We start from the raw sequence: 24,302 nt of genomic DNA, 5'->3' as shown, positions 1-24,302 counted from the left end.
TACATTCAGGCACAGGAGCTAACTTTCAAATCCACAGCATCACTAACCTCAAAGAGTTTTAGATTCAAACTTTGGGAAGCAACTTACTGCATGTTGTCTGTAGAATTGTGCCTTGTTGGTGGCTTCTTCTTCACAAAATTCATTTCTTCTATAAAAGGAAAAAGAGAGGAATGGTGATTAAAAAGAAACACGTGACAAATTCCTCAAACTAAAGTTAACTACAGTACACAAGCTACACAGTAAACATGATCAGTTCAACAAAAGCAAAAATCAAACAACGTGGAGAAATCATCTGATCTGAAGGGTTTTTTTGGGGTTGGGGAGGGGGTGGAGTGGGGTATGCCAGGGAAAACAAAAAAAGGAGTGGGAGAGAACGAGAGAGCAATTAAAACTCTTTGGAACACAACACTTCAATCTATCCAATTTGTGAAGAAAATACTACTTTGAACTAGTACTCTTCAAACAATTGCACGATTCTAATTCATTTCCTCAAATTCTTTGCAATCCCTGCACAGCATTTTATGGCTCAAAATGCTCCCAATAGACAATCAAACTTTGAAATCTGTAACCATGTTGCTAGCTAGTTGCTTTTCATAGGTCAAGTGGACATAGTATAGAAATGTCACACATCCATCGTTACAGCTTACTGCTGTTGCTAGGATCTCAGCAATATCAAGCCTGAGTGCATCAAGTCATAAACACAAGTGAGGCCTCAAAGATAGATAACAAAGAATCCAATTGTGGGCTGAAACCTGCCCATGTACGATGTCTTTCTCTGCTGAAATGTGTTTCTGGTTCAGCACCTGCAGACTGAAAAAAAAAATAATAGCTGCTATGCACTCTTTGACATCCTGTTTATTTAAAGTTTGACATTCAAATAATATTGCAAGTCAAAAATTGTGACAAGTCCGTCACAGTTCCATTAAGTTCCTTCATTAGTGCACTATATTAAACAGGTAGCGTTGATATTTTACCAATTTAGGAACGCTATCAGGCTTAAAAATAACTCAAATCACAAGAAAGCATATAACCCAGACAACACTTCCTATAACGTGTAGTGGTATCTCATTAGTAATGTATCTCAATTCACACCACCTGACAAAGTGATTTCAATTTTATTATGCCAGTTTAAGAATAAATTATATGTAATTCTGGGAGTGATACAATCACGTGCTGCAAATGCAGCTAAACCATACATTCTGGTCATGCCATGTCATGTGCAATCTTGCATGCAGTGAATGGAAAGACTTATTTCAAATCAGCCAAAGCAAATCATCAAAAATGTGACAGCAGTTCAAGTGGAAAAAAGGAGGTACACATCGATTTTTACATAAAAGTTACTAAACTTCCAAACATGTAATCATTGGATAGTTGCAAAGTGAGATCAGGAAGCACACGATTGTTTGTACACATTCTGGAGCAAATAAATAGTTCTAAGTAATCCAATTGTTATCGCACTGCTTATTTGGTTGGACCACAGGGTCTCAGCTAGAGCATAGCATTCTTGCCTCTACTCTTATCCATTAAGTTGAACTTTACTGAAAGCAACAAATGCTGGAGATCACAGCAGGTCAGGCAGTATCCATAGACAGAAAGCAAGCTAAGATTTCAAGTCTATATGACTCCTGCTAGATGAACTTCGCTTTCAAAGTCTGATAAAACTGCATTTGAAGGTCTGGGAGAGTTCTACACAGCAACCACAAGATAACACACCAATCATCTCTGGAGAATGACTTCAAGGAGCTCTTTTGTAAGTTTCTTGAAGCTTTAGATGACATCACTAAAGTCAAGAAAACTGAAATTCCCAAAAATGGGCTCTATTCTACGCACAGAAGTACCTAGCTGAAAAACTATAACATAATTAGAAGCCAGAGTGTGTGCAGCTTGGTTAAACTGCCTAGACTGGCCAGGTGCCAATAAAGACAGCCCTGAGGTACGTTGACCTAACCAATCAAGCCAGCTATCACGATGTGAGCAGGAAAGATAGGAATAAAATCTTTCAACTTCAGATGATCCCAGAAGTCAGCAGAATAATGCTTGGTTCTGATGATTGTTTTGTTTAGGAATGGATCACATGTCAGTGAGTGGATGGGAGGGAAGTAGAGGCTGCTAATCTCAAGCTTTAGAAATACTTGGCTGTTCCATTTCAAACGTTCATCCAAGAGTATAGAGTTAGAAACTGTGGCTAGAGTAGATTTAGCACAGTTTTGGCAGTACAGACTCGTTGGGCCAAATTACCTTTTCTGCACTGTACAGTTCTGTGAAGTGTGGGCACCAGGGACATGGCCAGTATTTGCTGGTCATCCCCAATTTCCTTTTAGCTTGAGTGGCATTTCAGAGTGCAGATTTTTAATTCATTAACAGGACGAAGGACATCGCTGGCTGGGCAGCATTTATTGCCCATCCCTATTGCCCAGAGGGCAGTTGAGTCAACCACATTGCTGTGGGTCTGGAGTCACATGTAGGCCAGACCAGGTAAGGATGGCAGTTTCCTTCCCTAAAGGAAACTAGTGAACTAGATGAGTCTTTCCTGACAAACAACAATAGATTCACAGTCATCATTAGATTCCTAACTCCAGATATTTTATTGAATTCAAATTCCACCATCTGCTGTGACAGAATTCGAACCCAGATCCCCAGAACGTTATTGGGGTCTCCAGATTAACAGTCCAGTGATAATACCACTAAGCCACTGCCTCCCCTGAGTCAGATTGTTGTGGGTAAGGACAGCATATTTATTTTCTTAAAAGACTTTAGTAAACAAGATTTTTTATTCAGTAAGGGAACTGAAGATTTTGAGGAAAAGATAGGAAAACGGAGTTGAAGAGAATCATGTCAGCCATGATCTTATTGAATGGTGGAGCAGGATAAAACAGCCTAGGTTACCAATGCTGGACATTAATAGCAAGCAACAATTTTTATAGTAGAATGCTTGAACCTCAGATGGTTTTTCCACAGTTCATCCGCACTAATCTTTGGCTTCTTCAGTTCTACAGCAAAACCAATGTGTTCAAATATAGAAGTGTTTACAGTAGCACTTTAGAAATTGCTCCTCAGCATTCCTCTATCTACTGATCATGGCAATTAATAGCGCTATGGGAAATTTAGAAAATTACTGCAAATATTGGAAATTTGCAAAAAGAAAATACAAGAAGTGCACTCATTTTTCAAAAGCAATGAAGAGAAAATATAATTTAATATCGGAGCTGAGAATTCCTTCACACTTGAACAACAAGAACACAAAAAAGGAAATACCTGAAAGTGAAAACTTTAGTTCTTCAGTATTAACATTATTGCTTTTCAGTGATGATTGGCTGAGCATTTTCTTTAAGATTTGGAAAGACCGAGAATTCAAGTAAGGAAGGACAGAGTTCCACTTAACAGCACCTTTTACAAACATAGGATGACTCAAAGTGCTGAACAGAGGATACAAACATGGCATGACTTTGTACATTTCCAAGAGCAGTTGACTGAATTCGTTTAAGTTTGCTAACTTTAAATAGAAAACTGAAGCAAAGAAATGTCATTTTTTAAAAAAATACCAGATAATTGATCAAGTTATCTTTTTTAGCTCACTCATAGAACGTGAGCATCACAGGCAAGATTGGTATTTGTTGTTGATCCCTAACTGCCCTTGAGATGACCATGACAAATTGTCTCTAGGTCAAAAATAACAGTGAAGAACTGCAATAATCGATACAAACAAAGCTGATGCATGTAGTTTTGAAGGGAACATGGAGGGGGCAATCTATAAGTCAATGTGTCCTTGGCTTTGTAAGTGGCAGAATCAACAGGATCCTCCTGCAATCCTCAATACAGCAAGTAACACATTTAACGAATCAGGGCAGGACTCATACACTTAACGGTAAGGTCGTGGTAAACGTTGCTGAACAAAAAGACCTTGGAGTGCAAGTACATTGCTCCTTGAAAGTGGAGTCCCAAGTAGACAAGATAGTGAAGGTAGCATTTGGTATGCTTCCCTTTATTGGTCAGTGCATTGAGTATAGGAATTGGGAATTGAGAGATCATGTGACTTTTCAGGACATTAGTGAGGCCACTTTTGGAGTACCACATGCAATTCTGGTCTGCCTGCTATCGGAAGGATATTGTGAAACTCGAAAGGGTTCAGAAAAGATTTACAGGGGTGCTGCCAGGGTTGGAGGGTTTGAGCTATAGGGAGAGGCTATTTTCCCTGGAGCATCAGAGGCTGAGGGATGCCCTTAGAGATTTATAAAATCATGAGGCACATGGATAGGGTGAATAAACAAGGTCTTTTCCCTGGGGTAGGGGGAGTGCAAAACTAGAGGGCATAGTTTAAGGTGAGAGGAGAAAGATTTTAAAAAAAAAAGGGACCCAAGGAGCAACTTTTTCCAGAGGGTGGTGTGTGAATGGAATGAGCTGCCAGAGGAAGTGGAGGAGTCTGGTAGAAAGACAACATTTAAAAAGGTATCCAGATGGGTATATGAATAGGAAGGGTTTAAGAGGAAAATTCGCTAAATGCTGGTAAATGGGACTAGATCTACATAGGATATCTGGTCAGCATGGATAAGTTGAACTGAAGGGTCTGTTCCCATGCTGTACAGCTCTATGACTCTTGACATGTTAAATAAAACAAATAAGAATTACTTTGAGGAAGTTGGAGTTTTTCCCCTTGAATTAATGGGAGATGTGATATAAGTGCATAGGATAGTGAGGGGTCTAAATAAGACAAATAAAGCTTTACCCATTAGCCGACACAAACTAAGTACACAGGTTTAAGATGTTATTTAGGGTTTGCAATGGGAATGTAAAAAGATGCTTTTTCATCCAAAGAGTGGGAATGACCTGGAACTCTCTGGCTATGAGGATTCTGGAATTGGATAGGATCAAAAAGGGAATGGGCTGGGAAGAAAGAAAGAGGAAAAAAAACTTGCAAGACTGAAGATTAGTGGCTAATGGGACTGATTGGATCGCTCTATTGAGGATTGGCATGGACTCAATGAGCTGTGCTGCCTACTTCAGTAATTTAATGATTCTGTTCCTTCCTTTAGTTTATATGGCTGCTTGCATTTTACAACTAGTCAGTTTCAAGAGCAGAGGGGGGCCCAGGAGCCTCCATTGCACTCTCGCCAGGGGAAATGTTCGCTACAAAATAAATTAGAAGAAAACTTGGAACATTTCCTGAGCCTTATAAATTGGATTAATCTTTTCTTTTAAAGAAAAGGACTTGCATTGATATAATAACTATCATAACACTGGAATACCTGCCACTTTCCCCAGCTATTTACAACCAATGAGATGCAGCGTAGTTGCTCTTTCAACATGGGAAACAACAGTCAATTTGCACAAAGTGCCACAAACATTAACGTGATAATATTCACTAAAATTGTTGATTAGTGAGGTTGTTGGAGAGATACATATCGCCAGACTACCAGAAAACATGCTTGCATTTCTCTAAATTAGTTCCATACATCTTCAGTATCCATTGATCTGTCAAGAGTAGCCTTAGTTTAAAATATCACTAAAGCACCCTCATTCCATCATTAAAATTAGAATACCCCAAATTTACACTAGACGTTGGCAAATCTTTTCAGACTTTTACCAAAGTTGGAATGTCTCTAAGATCCATTTAAATGTTGCATGCATGTGTGTATGAGACAAAAGACTGAAAAACCAGATGTATATGTGGTTCAACATACTGCAGGAAGAGAGGAAGCGTATTCACTACAATGGTCACGCAACTCATGGTATAAAAAAGGTTTACTAGTCACTCCCTGGTATTACCCTTTTTTTAAAAAAATCTGCTCGCCATATCTGACAGAGCAAGCTGCAGGGATTGTATTGATTTCTTCCTTTAGGCCAACACTAATGGGAAACATAAAGCAGTCCTCAAAAAAATGATTTAACACAAAATGGCTGCTCGCAGTCAAATAACAAGCAGAAGTTCAACTAAGACTGATAATACAAGTTTTGTTGTCTGTTTTGAGCCAAAATGGCAGAAATCCAAAAAAAAAAAAGTACAATTGCTTTACTCTACACTTGCAATCCAGAATAAAACTGAATAAGTTTGTGCCCAGATCCTCACGAAGCAGGGACTATCACAAACAAGGACGGAGGCCATAAATTTCAAATTGTATACATTCCTTCCAAATCCTGCTTTCTGTGTGGAAATCACATTGCTGCAGGAAGGGAAAGCTGCCGGTGCTTAATCGTACCCTCGTCTGTCAAAAAAAAAGTTCTTTTTAAAAAGATCACAACCCATACTTCCTGATATACATTAAATCAATTCCAGTAATTGATAAATTTAAACAAATAGGTTTCAAGTGTATGAGATTAGTCATAATATCTTGGAATTATGATGTTCAAAAAATTGACAGGCATGCAGTACACCTATATTAAAGTATGTGCTGATTGCATAGTTCTTTAAATTAGTAATTTTAATAATTTCAGCCTGAGATTTCACCAAGACAATCTCAACTGTTTTCTATTGTGTCAGTAAGCTGGAAAGCAGTAACATTCTCCAGCTACATTTAGCTTTGGAGAAAAAAATGACAAATTACGAATCTAATCCAATAAAACCAAGCCTGATAAAATTTATTAAAACCACAAAACTTTAAATGTAACCAATGATTTTCATCTGAATGTGTCATCCCTGTGCAATTAAAGGGGGGGGTACAAGAACAGGGTGACCTTGGATGTACAAATTAAGATGGCAAGACAAGTTCTGAAGGCGTTTTACCCTTATCCTTATTAATACAGGTAGTCTGTAAAAGCAGAGAAGTTGTGCTAAGCCTTTACAAATCAGATTGGGCCTTGGCTCAGGTACTGTGTACAATTCTGGGTGCCACATTTAGGCGGGACTTAAACAGACACAAAAGGAGATTTACCAACATATTTCCAGGAATGTGAAACTTCAGATGTAATATTCTTATCCTCCTTTTCAAATCCCTCCAACACTTTGCCCCACCCTGTAATTTTCAGAGCTTTCTGTACACCTCCAACTTAGGCCGTTGGAAATTCTGATTTTAATTCACCACCACACAAGACCTAAGCAGTTGAAGCCAAAGCTACCATCTGGACTTCACTTTCTCAATGTTTTTACATTGTTTTCACATCCTAATTTGCTCCTTAATCCCTAACTCTTTGACCAAGGCTTTGGTCATCTGTAGTAATATGTCCACATATTAAACTTTGTAAAGGCACTATGCAAATATAGGCGTTGCTATTGGAAGACTAGAAATGCTGCAGTTTTCTTAGATCAGAAGTTAAGGGGAAATTTAAAGGGGCACCCAAAATCATATTTTAAATGAGGACATCCTGAAGGTGACTGGCAAAAGATTAGGGGAGGGGAGAAAGGAGAAATTTGTTTTCACAGCAAGTCATTGCATTACCTGAAAGAATGGTAAAAGCAGATTCAATAAGAACTTCCATTAAAAAAAAAAGGAATATGATGAACGCTAAGAGGAAACATATTTCAGGGCTATAGAGAAAGGTTAGGGGAATGGAATTAACTGGAAGCTCTTCGAAAGAGTTGGCACAGCCACAAGTGGGTGAACAGCCACAATTCGCACTGTGTTATTCTATGATTTTGACTAAGGAAATTAAGGCTTACTTTCATGTGGCTTGAGGGAAAGAACACAGACCGGAGACTAATAACCAGTTCGCCTGATACAGGAAACAGACATGTTGCTTGGTTTACTGGGAATTGGTACTACAGGATGGCAATACAATATATAAGAATACTTAATGCCAATTTACCTATTTAAATGCTTTTGCACCTTGGTTAACCTTCTTAGGATTGCTATACATCACACATTGGAATCGAATAAATCAAAAGCTAATAGCAAAGGTAAAGTCACCCAGGCTGCTTTCTCATTAGAGACAAGTGGTGGTGGTATAACATCTTTCATCCCTTTCCCAGGGTGTGACTTCAGGAACATTCCAGTCTCTGTACTTCCCTGCATTTGAGCATCACATTCGGTGTTCTGCCCAGCCCTGCACAAACCACTCACCTGCTGACAATACCCAACGTTTCCTCACATCCTAAGCATTCTTGAAGAAACTATGCAATTATAGGCAGTCGTACACCAGCTTTGTCTTATCTCTAGAAGAAAGAGCCAGCTGCACTAGGTTCATTATTCAGCAACAATGGTCAGGAAATTGCTGACTATTCTGCTCACATGCCCAAAGGAGAAGATATACACATGTTTAAGTATATGTAGCTGATCATGAAGATTTCATTTGCAAAAACTCATACCATTATGAAACACAGTCTAACTACAATTCAAAGCTGCTAAATTGCTTTGTCAACTGTGAACTCAAAGTTTATTGTCAAACATAAACTACCTGCTATCTCAATTCAATTTCCAAGTTTGAGCAACATTATCATTTCAAGCAAAAATTGTTTTGGCTGAATAGAATGAAGATTAAAATTGCACATAAGCCCTTATGTATTGCTTTATAATTAAATCCTCCAACTGTTAAGACCAATGAAAATCATCTTAGAGGTCAAACTGATCTCTAGAGGCAATCAAGTCACTTAATGCTAGTTTTTTGGTTCAAAAACATTCCATGACCATCATTCTACTAACAGAGGCAACAATACACATACATCAAATTTTAAAATGCGCCTATCCAACTAAATACAAGTTGTGGTTTTTGGCGCAACCGAACTACTGAGTTAGTAAAACCAGAGTCGAAGGAATACTAGGCGCACAAAATGGAGGCCTTTGTAGTAATTAAAATGAATTACTTTAAAGGCTGTTCTTCTGCACTTATGTTACTACAGACAAATTTCTGTTTATAAATGCGCAACTCACAGCACATAAAACATGGATGCAGATAGATGCTGGTGGGGTTTACTTCACTGTTTTATCACAGTCATATCAAGCAGCTCAAATTTATGTACCAACTTTAATACAGTATTTGTTTTTTTAAAAAAGGCACTATGGACAAAAATCAATGCCAGGTGAAAGGTGGAAGTATTAGGATGGGTGACTAAATGTTTGATCGAAAGGAAGAGAATACGCCAAAGTTAAATTGAAAGATTGATGGGAACATAAACTAGATAATGCAACTACTGATTTTGCCAATACTTAATTGACAGGTGCAATTTCCACTGTGGAGTTGAGGTATATAGAAAAGAAAAAAAAAAATCCCAATTTACACGTATACACACACTGTTCAACTAATCTCCGCTGTCTTGGTAGTAAGGGATGTAAACGGCACTGGTTGGCTTGAAGGTTCCTGACAAAGTACAAAGCCAGGCATCTGGCCTTCTTTCCCTTGGAAAACTGTGCCTGAATAAAATGTTTCAGTTGTAATCCCTCTCCATTGAATTGCTGGTTGACACTCACCAAATTCATTTGACTGCAGTAACCAAACTACAGCCTTTCTAAACCCCAATTTATGGCAATGTGAAAGCACCGAAGAGTGGAAAAGAAACAAGAAAGAATACATTAACACTTATGAATGTGAAAAAGGATTATAATGTACAAACAGAAAAAGTGTGAAAACTGAAGACCAGATGTCTGAAATATGTCTAAAAGTGTCTTAAGCATTACAGTACAAGCTCTGATTTCAGATTTGGGCTCCCCTTTGCTTGTTTACCACATAAGTCAAGGATTCTGCACGTACAATTGGCAACTACAGACTTAACTGTCAGCACAAACCTGTTAATAATAGCCAACAATGGCGCAAGTCTATGCAGTTCCACCAGAAGAACGCTTTGCTTCCAAATCTTGGAGGTACAGATCCACAATCACAGCTCCCTTTCAAGAGTTGCAAACTGCAGCAGCAAGACTCAAAAAGTTCTTTCCCCTCCGTGAAAATAATGCATAGCTTCGCTATCAATGTGATCACAGATTTTAATGGGACACGCAACATAAAATTCAACAACTCTTGTTGGTTTTGAGAAGCAGCTTTACTTGTGGAAGAGGATAATCATTAACTAGATTGCAGAGTAATTGTTGAATTAGTCAAGATACAAATCTGGAGTACACACACAGCACCCAAGGTTCCTAAGGAAACTATCGACCAACTGTTACAATTCACCTCTTATAGCAATTTCACACAATCTATTATTTCTCAAGGGGGAAGGAAATCAGGTTTCTTTCCTTGTTACTAGAGAAGAGCAAAGTCTGCAATGTGCAATTCTACTACAACTAACTGGCTCTTCAGAATATTATTTAAGAGAAAAAGATTTACTTTGGTTCCCTTTTTCAAGTTAAGTGACTTGTACCATGATAGCAAGTGATAAGTAAACTGTTCAAGCAGGATGTGACTGTTCAAAGTGTTTGACTAATACATTGACAGCCTGTGTCTAAGAGCAGAACCAGTAACAGTAGGGCCACGTCCCCAAGTCCTTGTTTATTGGTAGTGTAACCATCTTTTGTCAGTTTATACCCAGGTTCATTAATGGATCTACCTCCAATGGGAACTTCAGCAATGAACCAGCACCTGCACTTCTACATTTAATCTGTATTTTTCCATGCCAGATTGGGCATGACAAGTGGCAAGTGACATTCGCGCCACAAATGCCAGGCTATGACCATCACCAATAAGAGACAATCTAACCACTGTCCCTTGACATTCAATGGTGTTACCATCACTGAATCCCCCACTATCAACATCCTGGGTGTTACCATTGACCAGAAACTCAACTGGACCACATTAAGAGTGGCTACAACAGCAGGCCAGAGGCTAGGAATACTGCGGCGAGTAACTCACCTCCTGACTCCTCAAAGCCTGTTGACTATCTACAAGGCACAAGTGAGGAGCATGATGGAATATTCCCCACTTGCCTGGAGTGCAGACACAACAACACTTAAGGTTGACATCATCCAGGAAACAGCAGCCCGCTTGATTGGCACTAAATCCACAAGCATTCACTCCCTCCACCACCGCTCAGTACACTGTTGCTACTATCTACAAGATGGCACCGCAGAAATTCAAAGATCCTCAGACAGCATCTTCCAAACCCCATGACCCTTCCATCTGGAAGGACAAGGGCATCAGACATATGGGAACATCACCAGCTGCAAGGTCCCCTCCAAGTCACTCACCATCCTGGCTTGGAAATATATCACTGTTCCTTCACTGTCGCTGGGTCAAAATCCTGGAATTCCTTCTCTAATAGCATTGTGGGTCAACCCACAGCAGGAGGACTGCAGCAGTTCAAGAAGGCAGCTCACCACCACCTTCAAGGGTACTAGGAATAGGCAAGAAATGCTAACCAGCTAGCGACGCCCACATCCCACAAATGAATAGAAAAAAAAATTCAACTTGTGCTCAGGGGCAGTTCATCATTCCCAGTTCATACTGGGAAGTCAGAGGAGACTCTCCTGTGGAATAGCAATTTAGAGCTGATACTCCTTACCACTTGGGCAAATCCTCTGAATTGTTGCATCCCAGCAACTACATTTAAATTACTTCAAAACTTCCCCAAAGGGAACATAAATATTCATTCTCCCAATGACAGCTAGTGAGCAAATGATTTCGCATCTCATGCTTTCCTTCAAAAACAATGCTTGCAGAAAGCTGACCATATTTGAGGGTAGTTAGTAGGGAATTAAATAAGGCCAATAATGCAAGATGTTGATGTAATACCAGGGCAGTAATCAAGGCAGGCATGCTACAGCAGCTGGATATCATAACTGGCTGATACAGCCAAGCTCATTTGTTCAATACCTTCCTCTTGCATCAACTATACAGTATAGGTCTACACATTTATGCAACTATGTCTATACACTGACTGTAAACATTTTAGTTCAGACAAAATCTGTGCAAAAGAACATGGAGGAAGTCTACTTCATTGAACACAATCGTAATATTATACAGCTCCATACTAGTATCTGTCAGCCCCCAATTAATCTGGAGTTTCACACTTTCCAACTGATCAAGAACAATGCCCAAGTATCTGCTGCTATACGTAAACTCAACCAATCACCATCACAGAAAAGCCCTATCTAGTCATCAAAATTGAAGCCCTTTCTTTGCAGCTATTAGAATACAAGGGGCAGCATAGTTGCTCCAACAGAAAATATCTGAACAACTCCAATTTGGAGATTACTTCAATGGGTTGCCTTTCTCTTAATTATAACAATCTACCACTTCCAACTTTAGAAGTGATCAACAAAAATGCTTTAATTGCTACAGGGTGACAACATCTTTATCGAGATGGTCTCAAACATTTTGATGTACCATTTAGGCACCAATTCTTTTCACTCACCTTTCAAAGAACGAGCGTTGTTGGATAGAACTCAATAATAGGAAGGACTAAGGTACATAAGCTTCACCCTGAAGAAAGAAACAAAGCCTCTCTCAAGTGAGGTGGATCTGCAGGGACGTAAAGAGTGTAAGTGCAGAGGGAGATGGTGTGAAGCAGGCAGAAGAGATGGAGTGGTGGGGGGGCAGAAAGAGAATGGAGAGTGCAGGGGTGAGGAGGAGAGAGCAGGTGGGGAAAAAGATAATTTGAGTGAGTGTGTGGGAACAAGGCCAAAAGAGAGAATGCAGGGTTGGGGCTAGGGCTGGGCCAAGAGTGCGATGTTGAGCAGGAGAGAGGCAACAGGGTAGGGGGCCCCGCAAACGATGCGGGGAAAGTCCAGAGCAGGAAAACGAGTGGTTAGGGAGGGAGCAAGAAGAAAAAGAAAAAAGAAGAAGAAAGAGGCAGATCTCAGCAAATACCTTTGTGATTTAGTGTCACATAACATAAGCCACTGGACCCTCATCTGTGTCATGGAGATTGCATTAGACATACAATTTATGGTAATGCTGGGAAGCTGTATATGGACAATATGCTGGCATGCCTATCCCTTTTCTGCTTTTTAAAAAATTGTCCATTAATTATTTAAGGCAACCAATGAATGAGATTGATTTAGGTGTGGTTGAGTATCAATACGAACTCTTAAGATTTCATGATTTACACCTTATAATCAAATAAATCCTTGGACCACTGACTGCATTACCTAATCCAAAAGCTCTACATTAATTAGTTGGAGATGTGAATTTCTATACATTCAATGCTGTGGAATAAAAAAATCTGTAACAAGAAAATGCAAAGTCACAGAATATTTAATACCACCATACTAATGCTCGAAGACTAAGATCTAACATAAATCAAGGCTTCTTAATATTGTATTATAAAGTTCAAGCATGTGGTCCTCTTAATTTACTATGACCTCAACAGTGGCACAGCGGTCATCACCATTTTAACAGATCAAAATGCTGTCTCCACACATTACCCAAATTTAGTAACGTAAATTCTAGAAGACGACATTTCAACTGGTGCACTATGGAAATTTGTGAAGCCCATTACATTACTAAAATCCTACTGATAGCATCGGAGGAGATAAATGCGCCAGTGATCTCCTCCTGCCTGACTGTTTATTACAGCCATCAATAGGTGCAATTTAAAAAACACACTTGGGAGATTAGTCTGTATCTTCTGATCAGATTTTAACACGAATAGAAATCAGTTTGAAATAAAACGTGATACAGCCTTTTGGAAAATGCACACAGGCAGTCTGAGAAGGTGAAAAAAAAGACAACAGACTGAGACAACAAGGTGCAGAGCTGGATGAACACAGCAGGCCAAGCAGCATCATAGGAGCAGAAAGGCTGACGTTTCAGGCCTAAACCCTTCATCAGACTGACCATTTTCAGCTTCAAGAGCGAAGATTTTCACATTCACCTCACTGGCCGTAACATTTTGGTACATTATAGAACATGAACCATATAAAGACATTTGCTTTCAAATGAAGGAAAAAGCATTAAATGCTGGCTTATCCAAAATTAATATAAAGAAAATTTGCAAACGCTTGGAATGATTAGACAATACATCTGAAGGAGGATAACATTTTGGCAAGCTTTGAGAGATATGACACCATCACTCTTTCTTAAAGTTTCAAAATTTTGGCCCCATGGCACTCCAGTAAAAAATTCAGAGGTCATAAAATTTCATAAGATGTCATAAGTTTTATAGTGTTTTACTTCAGATTTCTACTATTCAATTTTTGTATTCAGCACTGCAGTGGAAAACATCTTGCATTTTAATTCAGGACAAAGACTGAAGAGCGACATACATTTGTCAGGCAAATAAAAGCTAGTTATTTCATAGCACGAGTCATGGGGCTAAAACCAACTAGGTTTTAAAACCAACTAAGGCACAGCTAGTGGATTGACAAACTGTGCTAGTATCGTAACCTGGTCGACCTCGAGCAAACAAACTAGCTAGCGTCACTAGGTACAATGTTGAACATTTTATTTGAGAAAGGTGCACTGCACTAAATTCCCCTGGATCAATGTTAAAAAATAAAAATCAAGCTTCTGTCAAAAAGGCTTGGTTTGGAAACTCACCTCACTGGAGGTTACGCAAACTAACATTTTGCTGTTGATTTTGGCGTGTCCTGAATAGCTCTGACAGACAAAAAAAGTGTCAATTTCTGCAACCGCATCCTGCAGCAGCGATGGGAGCAGCAGCTGATGTAATAGCAAAACACTGGCACCAACATGTTTATACTGGTGACCTGCCACAGTGGCTGCAACAGTCCTAGCTGAAAGACAGACAACTGGACCAACAGAGATCACTGGGATTTAAGCAGGGCTGAAATAGCATTAAGAAAGCTTTCTGTGTTATTTTAATTTGTACTCATTCTTACCCACACTCCATAATGGAAGTGAAACCATAAGTCAGTTAAGTGCTTTCAGCCAAGAACTAGGATAAACATTGCTGCCAACTTCACTTCTGCATCACACTCTCCCCAGATAAATGCAAGTTTATGCTGAGAAAGTGGGGGTGGGAGAAGGGATGCTGTCAAGAAAACTGTTAGGTGTAGGATTCTTTTTAAGCTTTCTCACTTCAAATTAAGTGAGATTAGTGGCCCCTTTTTATTACATCCATTACAACCAATGCCACTCAAGCACAGTTGTTCTCTCCGGTCCTTTTTCTTGATAAGAAGTTCACAGGCTGAAAGTTTGACAAGTTCAAGGACCTAGAGGAATATTCTAACTGTCATTCGTGATCCAGCACAATTAACTGATAAGATGGGGAGAGAGAGAGATATCTCAGTTTCTTGCTATTGATTACTTTGCTGGACCGTATATGTGGATATCAGGTAAAGACTGGATTAAGTTTAGTGTTGGTCTTCTCCCCACCCCAAAAGTCATTCAAGATGGAGCATCCCTGCCTAGGATTGTACATGAAAAAAAATTGGAACTCTTGCAATAACCAGCACCTCCAAGATCAGGCAGATGATGAGAAAAGAAAATGTGCCACAAGAAAGTGAATACCTTGTCCAAATTAGATGCATCAGGACCTTCAATGTCTGGCATCCAGCCACATATTTGACAACAAGGCTATTGAATTAAGCACTTTAAAAATATTTTGTTTTGTGGAATAGAGAAATGTTTGAGGCTATTGTTGCTCCCACTTACCTAGCCATAATTTCTTAAACTTTTCAAAATAAAAACAATAGAAGGTAAGGGTAAGCTCCAGTTTGGATACAGAGATCTAGACACACTCTTCTATGGCTCAACAAGTTTAAAGTGACCAACTAAACAAGGAAGCATCTCAGATTGAACCACTGATCTGTGCTCAATTATTTGACTTCAGTCGGCAGCCTTTGATTATGGAGGGCGATACTGCCAGATTTGCTCAGCACTACAAGCGACAAGACACCTTTGCTGACTGTCTCATTCATGGCATGGCTAATTACTTTTGACATTTTACTATGATTATCCATGTACTGAAGGTGGGGAAGCATGATTGTACATTGTTGCCACTGAGCTGAACCTGTCATCTTCCAGGCTTGGTACCATTGAAAAGGTAACAGATCAACCCATGGAGTCAATTATGAAGCTTGACCATACCTGAAACAAAAACAGGCAAATCCTTTCAAATGCCAACGTTCCCATGGACAATATAAAACGGCCTGGTTTATATAAAGTAAACCAGTTGCTCACCTATGTCCTCGTCTGCATCCTGGTAGACTGAGAGATCCTGTTTCTGGTAGGCCTGCAACTCTTGCTTCTGGTTCATAAGCAGCTCTTGTTTAATGAGCAAATCTGGCTTCTGGTTTCCCCAATCTTCCAACTGAGTTGGCTGCACCTCCCGGCTGTCATCCAGGTTAATAGTGTCTGATTTTGCGTCCTGGTACAGTCCGCTGCTATCAATAAGAACCGGCTGATAGGTGTTCGGTTCCCACACAACTGGCACCCGCCCGAAGACCTGCTCCAGCTGCTGAAACGTGTAGTTACAGGTTCTCTTACCCCGACCACGTTCCTTTACCCGACTATAGCACCTCTTTAGAGTCTGTGTGAAAAAGAAAACAAGTGAGACCCTAACATCAGTACATCATCTCCAAGCTGAAATCATAACTCATCACAACAATTCATTCTCTCTTGAAACTACAGAATTGCAGAACACCTCAACTCACTCAGTCTTCCCATACATCCATCAGGCAGATTCAGAAATCCACACTTTAGTTTCTTTGAATCATTAATTTTTGTCCAACCAGGCCTCCCCTCCAGTTCATAGTTCTTTATGTTAAAAGCCCAAACTTTCCTAATAATTTCTTTTGGTGAAAAGATTAACTTATTCAATTATTCTTGATCATCTTGCACATGCCTAGGCAAAACAGGCAAGATGGAAGAGGTGGTACGCTCTCCTGCAATATCAAAACTAGCACTGTCTCACCATTGCGTGACAAAGACACCTCCCACAACAGAATAGTGCCAGGCAACTAGTTTTGCTATCGCTGTATTTACCACATTATGCATGGAACACAGCTGTGCTTCTTTCCACATAAGGGCTACTATAAGCAAATTACAATAAACACTAATTCCTTATTTTCCCCTTGGATACAGTCCAGAACTAAAAATTCACACCAGGACTAATATACTTGCAAAAGAATAGGCACCCCTGAATACATACCCCTGTAGTTTTAGAACACACATCCATTGAGACTGCACACAGCTAAGTTGAGAATTGAATTTGCATATGAGATAATGGAAATCATTAAAAGGTCTTGTATATCGAGTGTTATTTCCCACTTAACAATAGTCATTCAAAAATACTAACTTTATTTAATCTAAGGGAACATGAACAATATCAGTCAGGTGATTTTCTTTGACTGATTCCCAAACAGGCTGAGTGGCTTATCCGTGCTCCTGCCATCACACTAGGTAGCGAACTCCAGTATTCTCACCCAGTAACAAACAAGAAACGGTGGCTTGTGTCAGCGTCAGGATAATATTAGGAGTACTCGTTTAGCAGGACAGGAAATTTTGGATAGAGCTGTTCGACAAGACTATTCCCAAAGAAATATAAACAGGAAATGTTGGAGATGCTACCAGATCCACCAGCATCTCTGAAGAGAAAAGGCCAGGTAATGTTTCACACACAAGTCTACAGTTGAAACACTTCCCTCAAAGGGTGCACACACAAAATGATAACCTGACTTGTTTCCTTACAAAATGATCTGTGGTGCCTCTCTAACATATAGTTATTTGACAGAGATAGGAGACATTACAACTAGTGATTTATATGAAACTCCATCACAAGTGGAACAACTGGCAATCAGCGTCATCTACAGTATTTTATTTACACAACAGAAGTATGCTGCTTTGACTTAAAAATAAAATTTACCTTGCAGCCATGGAGTGCTGGTCTAAAATAGCGCTGGGAAATGAAAATTTGTCAGAGAACCATCAGTCTATAGAATCCTATTTTCAGAGGGGAAGGTCATTGAATTTACTCAGATGTTTTGATAGACAAGGAAGTCAAGGGTTATTGAGGTAGCCCGGAAAGTCAAGTTGAGACCACAATCAGCCATGATCTTATCGAATAGAACCGGCTCAAAGTGTTGAATGGGACCCCTGCTCTTAAATCCTACATTGAGTGATAGTCACTGTTGTCTTAACCAATACATAAACCATTTGATTACAAAGTTATGTTGTTACTATTAGGAAGTGAAATTAAAACCAAGAGGTATTCCGACATTTACATGTTTTTAGTTATAGTGGGAGTGGAAGCATAATGAGATTGTGGTCTTTAAATCTCAATTACTTTGTTGCATTTTGAAAGATGCAACACATTAAATTTAAACCTGTAGGTGGTGAAACAAATATGGATGATTCTGCCAAAGTCTGTTATGTACTTTTTTTAAAAAATGTTGATTATTTCACAGGCAGTTCCACCTCTGCTGCATTTCAGAGTTGTTAGTTTTGCATCCATTTGCATAGAACACACTGTTCTTGTCCACCAAAAAACTGACTTTATAAGCAATTCAGAACACGGATGAGAGAAATAAGATGTACTCCAGGTCAAATACCCCAATTTAGTGAGATTGGCTAAGGATTTGATGCCTTCCTCAAAGATTAGGAGTTTGAATTAAAAGTAAAAGGTCAAAAAATGAATTAAAAGTGGAATTCAACACTACCTTTCTAGCATGGTATTGAGACCAGGGTCACCCCTTTGAAGCCCCACTTTTCTGATCAAGCAACAGTTCAAAGATAACTAATGCACAATTATCATTCTACCCATGATTAACTCAACCCCAGTACTTCAAGCTTGCAGGGTACACATTACCCAAATGGAGCACCCTCACCATTTCTTAATTTTACTATTCTAACTTTATACTGGATAGATGTGATATGACAGTCTTTTATATGTGTTACTCTTGCTTTTTTAAAAAAATAACCCAGTGACTTGAAACCTAACAATTCAAATAGAAGATTTTGACCCTAGAGACAACTAGCTAAATAGTGGCTGCAATTTCCTTTGAAGTACCCAATACCACTATTGCAAGAATGGACAAGAGGGAGTAAAGAAATGAAATGCATCCCAGCGTGTACATATGGCGATCGTATAAGAAGCATTAGTACTGTTCACAAAAAAAGTCATTGACCTGAAACATAATTCTGCTTCTCGCCATAGATGTTACTTGAGTATTTACATACTTTTTATGGCTTTAAGTATAGGGTATTACTTAGTGGTTTGCCAGCAGAATACTTGTCACGGTATGGCATTCTTTCTTGGTTTAGGTGGTTAGAGGACAAAGGAGCACATTACTGGTTCAGGTGGTTGCACCAAGTTAGGGAGAACTGCATGGTTGGAAAACAAACCATCATTCAGTTGGGGCATTGACTAAGGCCTTATTCAGCCGACTGTAGAAGCACTGTCAGAATAGCAGAGAATGCCGAGGTGACCACCAGCAAATGGATTACTTTCATGTTTATTCATGTGGATCCTTGATATTCAAGTACTGATTATTGTATTTGCCTTTTTGGGGGCTACTACACTGAAAAAGTAGTCAATTGTTTGTAAACTATTTTCAGCCATGACATGCATAAATAAAAGTTTACACTTTTTCAACTGAAGACTTAAGTGCAATCCACTAGTTGAGAATAGGATGTTATTTTCAGGCTTTTGTATGCTGCTGCTCATGCAGTTTAGGTTAAAAATTGGTGATGTGCAAAGCACAAGTTATTTGGTTATGTAGAGGGCAAATGAGGTAGGAGGCATTAAGTTCAGATCAGTGAGGGACAAGATACGAGCTCACATGCTCTGAACTACTAAATGTATAATGTCAATTGAAGTAAGTTGCTTTTGAGGCCAAAATTAGTAATTGTGGATTTAGTTGCAAAATGCATGCCTATTATCTACTTTGGTTTCCTATTTGTAGTAATATGTTGATTCAGGTTTAGAATGTTAATTCTGTTTATGAATGTAACATTGTTAGATTTGTTACAAAATCTAACTTTAAAAACAATTAAGGGACTGAAAGCAGATTCCCCCAAACATTAAGTGATCATTCCCTTCACATACATGCTGCCTGAGCTGCTGTGGACTTTCATGGAGTCATACAGCATGAAAACAGACCCTTCAGTCCAACCAGTCCATGCCCAAATCATAATCCCAAACTGAACTATCACACCTGACTGCACTTGGCCCACATCCCTCTAAACATTTCTTATTCATGTACTTATCTAAATGTCTTTTAAACATTGTAACTGTACCCACATCCACCACTTCCTCTGGAAGTTGATTCCACACACCAACCACTGAGAAAACTGCTGCTCATGTCTTTTTTAAAATCTCTCTCCTCATCTTAAAAATATGTCCCCTAGTCTTGAAATCCCGCACCCTAGGCAAAAGACATTGCTATTCACCTTATCTATACCCCCCATGATTGTATAAACCACTGTAAGGTTACCTCTCAACCTCCTTCACTCCAGGAAGGAAAGTCTCAGCCACTCCACCCTCTCCCTCAAACTCTCTATTCCCAGCAACATTCTGGTAAAGCTCTTCTGAACTGTCTCCAGTTTAATAATATCCTTTGTATTAATAAAAGGAGACCAGAACTGGACACAGTACACGAGAAGAGGCCCATTTCTCTGCCTATTTTCATTTCTCTAGAAGAGAACTTCTCACCTCCTTTTATCTCATTTGTAAACAAAGACTATCTTTTATTGTGCCTCAAGTTGGTATACTTTGTCATCTTAATACCAGAATGTAAAACAAAAAAAAAGTCACTTCACTGGGTCTTTCATTCAAAATTAAAGGATCTGTTACACTTCTGAATTTTTTATATTGGCTAATTGGACATTATACTATCAACAATTTTTTAACTGAAAACCCAAATATTTTTATGCCTCAGCTTTATTTAACGATACTATTTATTTATGAAATCGGAATAATATCAGGGAGTAATATCAGCTAAAGTAAAGTTAATTCCTTGAAGATAACTACACACTGCACACAATTAGACCCTACAAACATCTGAAATTGGATAGTAGATAATTTTTTATTACATTGGCTGAAGAATAAATTTGGAGTACTGCTGAGAGACATTGTAAAGCGAAGAGGGGCATTAGTTTAGCATCTCATTCAAAAGGTATAGCACTCCCTTTAGTTCTGTACTTATACTAGACTATTCTAGAACAGGCCTTTAATTGAGCAGTTGAAGTAAACGCATATGAATAACAGCACAACTTGGAAGAAGTCACTCTCATCCATATAACACTCTAGTCGGACCACACCTTGAATACTGCAGTCAATTTGAAATACTAGGGCATGATAATTCAAGCCCTGGATGCAGTCCAAAGAGGAGGCACAAGGCCGATTCTTGCTTAAGTGAAGTAAAGTGAGGGGATACTGGAGAAATCCAGCCTTACTAATGTTAGAAGGTGGCGGCACAGACACCTATATTTGAAAATATACAAGAACCTAAAAATAAATCTGAAAAATTACTCAGTGCAGGAATCAGATAAAAAGGTCAAACATTCAAAGGTAGGTAAAATGTTAGCTGTTTCATGCAAGAAGAAACATGGCCTGAATATAGAACAATAAAACACAGGCATCAACTAGATTGTAAAGAAGCTGCAGGGTTTTTTGGGGGATGGAGGAAAAAAGATATTATAAATATGGTAATTCTGTTAAATGTGACAACATACAGACTCCATTTAGCCAAGAAGCAAAGTACTGCAAGGACTGGAGATATTAATCATCTACTCTAGCAACTCTACCAGTTACCATTGCCAGGTAAAAAGAAGCGGGTCTGTTCAATGTTCTCCTACCATCACCCCCTAAAAGAAAAAGTCGTCCTAAAAATAACCTAATCGGAATCAACAAAATAAAACGTTTTCGTTACCAAGTGGTATACAGTAAATAAGTCACACAAAGCTACGGGCGGCAGAATCACAACAATTAACGAGTTGCAGAAGGCCTGCTAATGGCTACAGAACATTAAGCCAGTTGGCGTAACCTAGTTAATGTTAAATTAGGAACAGAAAGGCAGTTACTGGCGGCAGAATATTAAATTAGGAGCAGAAAGCCAAGTTACTGGCTACAGAATGTATGGTGGTTGTAGCAAGTTATTTAACAACCGCGATGTTTAGTTACAGAAACTTATTGACGCAAAGGTGAGATAGTTGCAGGATACTAATTACAAAATATTAGTTAGCACCATGAAACTAATAAATGTAACGAAGTTGCAGCATGGGGTTCCTACCCAACAGAGCGCGAGTTATAAAGTACTGAATAAGCTGATTGCTAGTTACTTCACTAGTTAGAGTCTCAGGTACCTTGATTCTCTCCTTGCACTGGTTGGCGCTTCTCTCATAGCCCATTTCCCGCAGGGCCTGAGAGATGCGGTCGAATATATGCGAATTGCGCAGGTTGCCCTCCAGCACGTCCTGCAGCCTCTCGTCCCCCCACACGGCGATCAGCGCGTTGGTCTCGGCCGGGGTCCAGGAGATCCCGCGGCAGGCAGCAGGCCGGCTGGGGCTGGGCGCCGGGTTGTCGGCTGCCCCGCCCGTCCAGCTGGGGGTAGGCGGCTCGGCGGAGGGGTCTCCCGCCACCTCGGCCCAAGCGGGAGCCGCGATGTCCAGCGGGGTCTCGGCCGCCGCGCTCGTCCAGCTCCGGCTCGGGGAGTCCGCTGCGCTGGGCGCCGCCATCGTCCACCGTCCACATCCGGGCACCGGCCCGGAGGGTTGTGGGATACAGCGGGGCGGCCTTCCCCCACTGCCACAAACACACAGCTGAGAGGCAGGGGGTGGGGTGGGGGGGTAGGAAGTAAAACTTCAAAACCTCTTTAGGGTGTCACTTCGATCGTAGCAATAATGACGGATAATATGGGAGTGAATTATTAAGGGGTGGGGTTTGGCGGGGGGAGGAATGCAAACTAAGGGGCTATGGGGACGGGGAGGTTCCTGCCCTGCACTAAGATGGCGGCCACCCGCTGCCCCGGAGGATTGTGGAGCCGCCTCGCGCCCTCGGCCCCCCGTCTCTAAAATGGCGCCGTCACATGGAGAGGATGAAGGATCCTGGCGTTGAGCTGCTTACAAACAGCGGCCCCTTAAATAAACCACCGCCAACACCCACCCCACCCCACTTCAAAAAGAAACACAGAGACACAGGAATACCAACGAGGTGGTTACTCGGCATTTCCCGTGACGTAAACGCGATCGGCTCGGTGAAGACAAACCGCCCCCTTTTCCTTCGAGCACATGGGGCCAGCAGGACTCACCCCCTCCCCCTCAAAAATAAACACGCACTACCAAAACAACAGTAACATAAAATGGACGGCCCGCGATTAAACTTTTTTTATTCAGCTTCCGTTATCGTCCCACGCGACGTTGAGGGACGAGACGCCAAGCTTCGCAAAAAAAAGCTTCTTGAGAAATTAATCGGGCAGGTTTCTCCACTGAGGAGGAGTCGGTGCCCCCCACAAAGATGGATCCTGCGGCCAAGGTTATACCACACGTTCGTGAGTTTCGGGGAACTCTGAAGGTTCGCAGCCTAGCCTTCAAAAAATGGACCCCTCGGCGAGATTATAATATCGTAATACAGTAGATTGAACGCCCCCCCTTTCCCACTCCCTCCTCTTCCCGAGCATTTTCAGAACTGTACGCAATGTTGAAAACACGAAGGAACGTACGTACTTTAGATTAAATGATAGCAGGTCATAGGGGAAGCAAGGCTGTTGCCCCCTTCAAAGATGGCGCCGGCTCGTGGCTGCGCGCGGAATTGTGGGATGGATGGGCGTAAGATGGTGGGGCGGTGCCCCCTACAAAGATGGGGGCTGGCGGGACACTTTGAATTTGCTTTTTTCTGCACTCCACTATCCAAATAATGGTTTGGCTCTCTTCAAATAAAAATTAAAAAGAGTCAACAGAAGTTCACTTGCACCTCATGAACTGGATTGTGTTGGTATTTAGGTGGTAGAATTATGCCCCGCACAAAGATGGTGTTAGACATGATGAATCATGGGACAAAGGGTTTTTTTTTAAACTATATCTAAAGCATCACTTAATCTGTCCTGGCCATCGGTCATTTTCTTTTAAAGTTAAAATGTGACCTTCAAATTCAGTTGAAGTAACCTTAGCATCGCTTTGATATTAGCTAACTTAAATACATGTATTAGAAGTGTATATTTTGATTGGTCCTGTACCTATGAATGTAATTCAATATGAGTACATTGCTTAAGAATCATTGTGATCAGGTCATTTTGTAACGTTAAGAGAATGCAATAATGTTATTGCCAATGAAAAAGAGTTTTGCATCTGCCCATAGTGCTTACTTTAGTACTTTTAAGAGTAGTAATCTATTTAGGAAATAAACCCAACATTGAACATGGTGCATTCCTACAAATAGCCAAAGTCACTTAGGTAAAGGTTATATTGTGTTTCACTAACTTGCATGTATTTTTTGATGAGTAACAGAGCGTTGGTGACTTTTTTTCATTCACAGAATGAGAGTGTCACTGACTAGGCCAGCATTTATTGCCCATCCCTAAAAAGCCAACCATATTGCTGGAGACCTG

General features: G+C 40.2%; 1 protein-coding gene across 1 annotated transcript in view; it reads right to left on the bottom strand.

Moving 5' to 3' along the window:
- LOC109927524 (myb/SANT-like DNA-binding domain-containing protein 2) overlaps positions 1 to 22,881 on the bottom strand; it is a 33,919-nt gene extending 11,038 nt beyond the window's left edge. Inside the window, exons 1-3 of the mRNA XM_020527557.2 lie at positions 22,063 to 22,881; positions 15,940 to 16,288; positions 88 to 148 (exon numbers count right to left, since the gene is read on the bottom strand). Coding sequence (XP_020383146.1) covers positions 88 to 148; positions 15,940 to 16,288; positions 22,063 to 22,434 — 782 coding nt within the window. The 5' untranslated portion in view covers positions 22,435 to 22,881. The remainder of the gene's footprint in view (positions 1 to 87; positions 149 to 15,939; positions 16,289 to 22,062) is intronic.
- Positions 22,882 to 24,302: the final 1,421 nt, after the last annotated feature.

This window comes from Rhincodon typus, chromosome 32, assembly GCF_021869965.1.
Source record: "Rhincodon typus isolate 14 chromosome 32, sRhiTyp1.1, whole genome shotgun sequence".
Lineage (NCBI taxonomy): Eukaryota > Metazoa > Chordata > Chondrichthyes > Orectolobiformes > Rhincodontidae > Rhincodon > Rhincodon typus.
The sequence above is the reverse complement of the archived record's forward strand: the minus strand, read 5'-3'. Positions and strand labels throughout refer to the sequence as shown.